Below are 2,702 nucleotides of genomic sequence, written 5' to 3' on the forward strand. Positions count from 1 at the left end.
GGCGGTGGCGGTGCTGTGGCTATTAACCTCAGGGACCATTTTGGCTATTAACTCATAGTTAAAACTAGTAAATTACAACTATAGGGACTGTTTGTGTAATAAATAAAACTTAAAAACTAACTTCAGTTAAAAAAAACTAACGTAGGTTCATTGAGTACCAACATATTGATAGGTAGGATTATTATATACCAATTCTGTAGGTTGGATTATTATTTACCAACTGGGCAAAGATTGGTTTATTAAATACCAATTTTCCATATTATTATTATGTTACTTAATTAATATTTAGCCTAAGTTTTATATGTATATAGCGGTTACCACCGCCGTAATGCATGTATATATTCAGATGTATGATTACATTACAATTATCAATTCATAATTATATGAACAAAACTCTTTCGTTCTTCAAACCCTAATTCAGATTTCCAACAGAACCACTGTACTATCTCTTTTGTTGTGTTAACTTGATGAGCGGGGTTCGAGAACTTGTTTCCTAGCCATTTGTGGTAAACTTCAACTTCTAGCCACAATGTTCTAGCAGCCTCTTGAATGGTTACATACTCGGAACTAGCATCGAGGGTTTCTTCCACATGTTTGACGTATGTAAGACCTTCGCTCACACTCCTTAGCAACCTATCAACCATGTTGTTTTGGATGTTTGGAAGAGTTATGGCAATGGTTGTCAGGGTCACTACAGGTAAGCTCCAGCAATCCACATACTTTTCTTCTGATAAAGGTGGAACCTGATGCAAGTCGTACTTCCCAATTCCGTCAAAACCGCTCCATTCTTCTAGAAGCTTCCTAAGATTGTTAGGTTGTTGCTTTTCAGCCTTTTGGATCAAACGGGTCACAGATTTTGAAATGCTTATCAATGTTCTCTGAGCAAGCTCCATATCATCCGGAAGTTGCATAACATACTGGCTGAGATCTTTGTTGTGTTGTAGTTGAGCTGGAGTTTTTACCGACGCATTATATGAGGCACATAACATGATCTTTAACCACTTCCAGCATTGTAAACAAGACAATATACCAATTACAATAAATATCGGGATCAAAGCCATCGGCTTACATGCTACCAAAACCATTTTCTGGACTTCTATACAAAAGCTCAAAATCAGGACCTTTAGATCCTGGATGACAATCTTGCATCTGTGGCTACTGAATTTGAATGGTACCCGACTCTGTTTCCAATCAGATAACTTCTGAGTACAGTAGCTTTCTACTCTGAAGACCCTGATATGGTTCCAAATCCATTTTATAGACACTTTAAAGCTTAATGATGCAAAACATCTAGAAAGAGGTGCAACTGTACCCAATATTGATCCGGTAAATTGTGTTATGAAAATTGCTATAACTGACCCCTTATAGTCTGACCCATAATTCTTCATTCGTGGTCTTATGAAAGACATTATTATAATATGTAAGACAGTGCTTAAAACACATATTACCCCAGAAGCAGTGGTTGTAGCAGAACAAACTGCCATAAATTGGGGGCTGCCAGTCTCTGCCATGATCCAATGGTTGCTAACATGCTGCTGTAGCTTCTCAACCGTTAATCCTCTAGGTTGTTGCAACTCTAGATCCTTCAAAGCTGTTTCATGAGCTGCTTTGTATTTGGTTTCTAATATTTGTTTTGACTTTACAATCATTAAAGCTGAACATGTATGTATCATCAACAGCACGAGTAACATAACTACATAAACAATGGCTATTAACCAACTGTTGTAAGTTAGAATATCGTAACTATCACCGCCAAGATTGCAAACCACACCAGTTTCCATTTGAATGCATACATTCACAACCAAGGTGATTACTAGAACACCCAAAGCTATGATGTTTGTGACGAGTTCCTTATTGTCCATGTTTGCTAGAGAAGGCAATAAATTAGCCATCATGGTGCACATAAATGCCATGCTTCCGAGCTTTGCCGCCTGATCGACATCATATGGCATTGAATTATTTAGATCCATGGGTAGCTTCATCGCAACAGCTATGATAGTGAGGGAAGCAGCATTCAGAGTAAAGTATTTACAAGGAAACCATAGTTTTTGGGTTTTGAAACCATGTAACAGATCAGCTAGCATTGGTAGGATGCAGAAAAGAGAAGCTATAGCAATATAAATCCCAATCCACATTATAGGTTTACTGTATATGTTTTGTACCTCTGACTGGTACATTAAGCTCTTCAAGAAAGATAGAAACCCGTCTGGAAGGCTGTTGTTGCAATTAGACACAAGATCATTCTCATATTGAAAATATGTTTTCAGCAAGGAGGGATCCATAATTATGCTCCCTCCAAGGAAAGGAAAGGAAAGGAAAGGAAAGGAATGGAAATGGTTATTTGAAACAAATCAACGGGATGTTATGAAGATTTTGTGAATTATCACTTAAAGCTTTGGTGATATTTCAAACAAATATTGAAGGGATTAAGGTAAGGCTTTAAGTTATGTTCATTAAATGCATGCTAAGGTTGTCTTAAATAAACAATATTCTTGTCTTTAAGTTGTGCGTGTCTAATAAGTCAAGTAGTCAACCATATCTTCAGATTGATAACTTTAATTAGTTTTCCATATCGACCAAGATGATGGTGACAGCTTAAAATTGATATTTGAATACATCAACAAATAAAAAAGTTAAATCGTTTCTGGACAGTAGTATAAGATTTGTTACATGAGGAATGAACTTGTTTCGACTAATTAAGC

At 36.6% G+C, this 2,702-nt stretch overlaps 1 protein-coding gene across 1 annotated transcript; it reads right to left on the reverse strand.

Annotated features, from left to right (window-relative positions):
* Positions 1-368: 368 nt before the first annotated feature.
* On the reverse strand, positions 369-2,282 carry LOC110869934. Its single transcript, XM_022119136.1, has one exon. The coding sequence runs from the start codon at positions 2,280-2,282 to the stop codon at positions 369-371; it is 1,914 nt and encodes a 637-aa protein (XP_021974828.1).
* Positions 2,283-2,702: the final 420 nt, after the last annotated feature.

The sequence above is a fragment of the Helianthus annuus genome, chromosome 8 (genome assembly GCF_002127325.2).
Source record: "Helianthus annuus cultivar XRQ/B chromosome 8, HanXRQr2.0-SUNRISE, whole genome shotgun sequence".
NCBI lineage: Eukaryota > Viridiplantae > Streptophyta > Magnoliopsida > Asterales > Asteraceae > Helianthus > Helianthus annuus.

Excerpts from the sequence above, each read along its gene's own strand:
- LOC110869934 (XM_022119136.1), bottom strand. The coding sequence starts at position 2,282 with ATGGATCCCTCCTTGCTGAAAACATATTTTCAATATGAGAATGATCTT.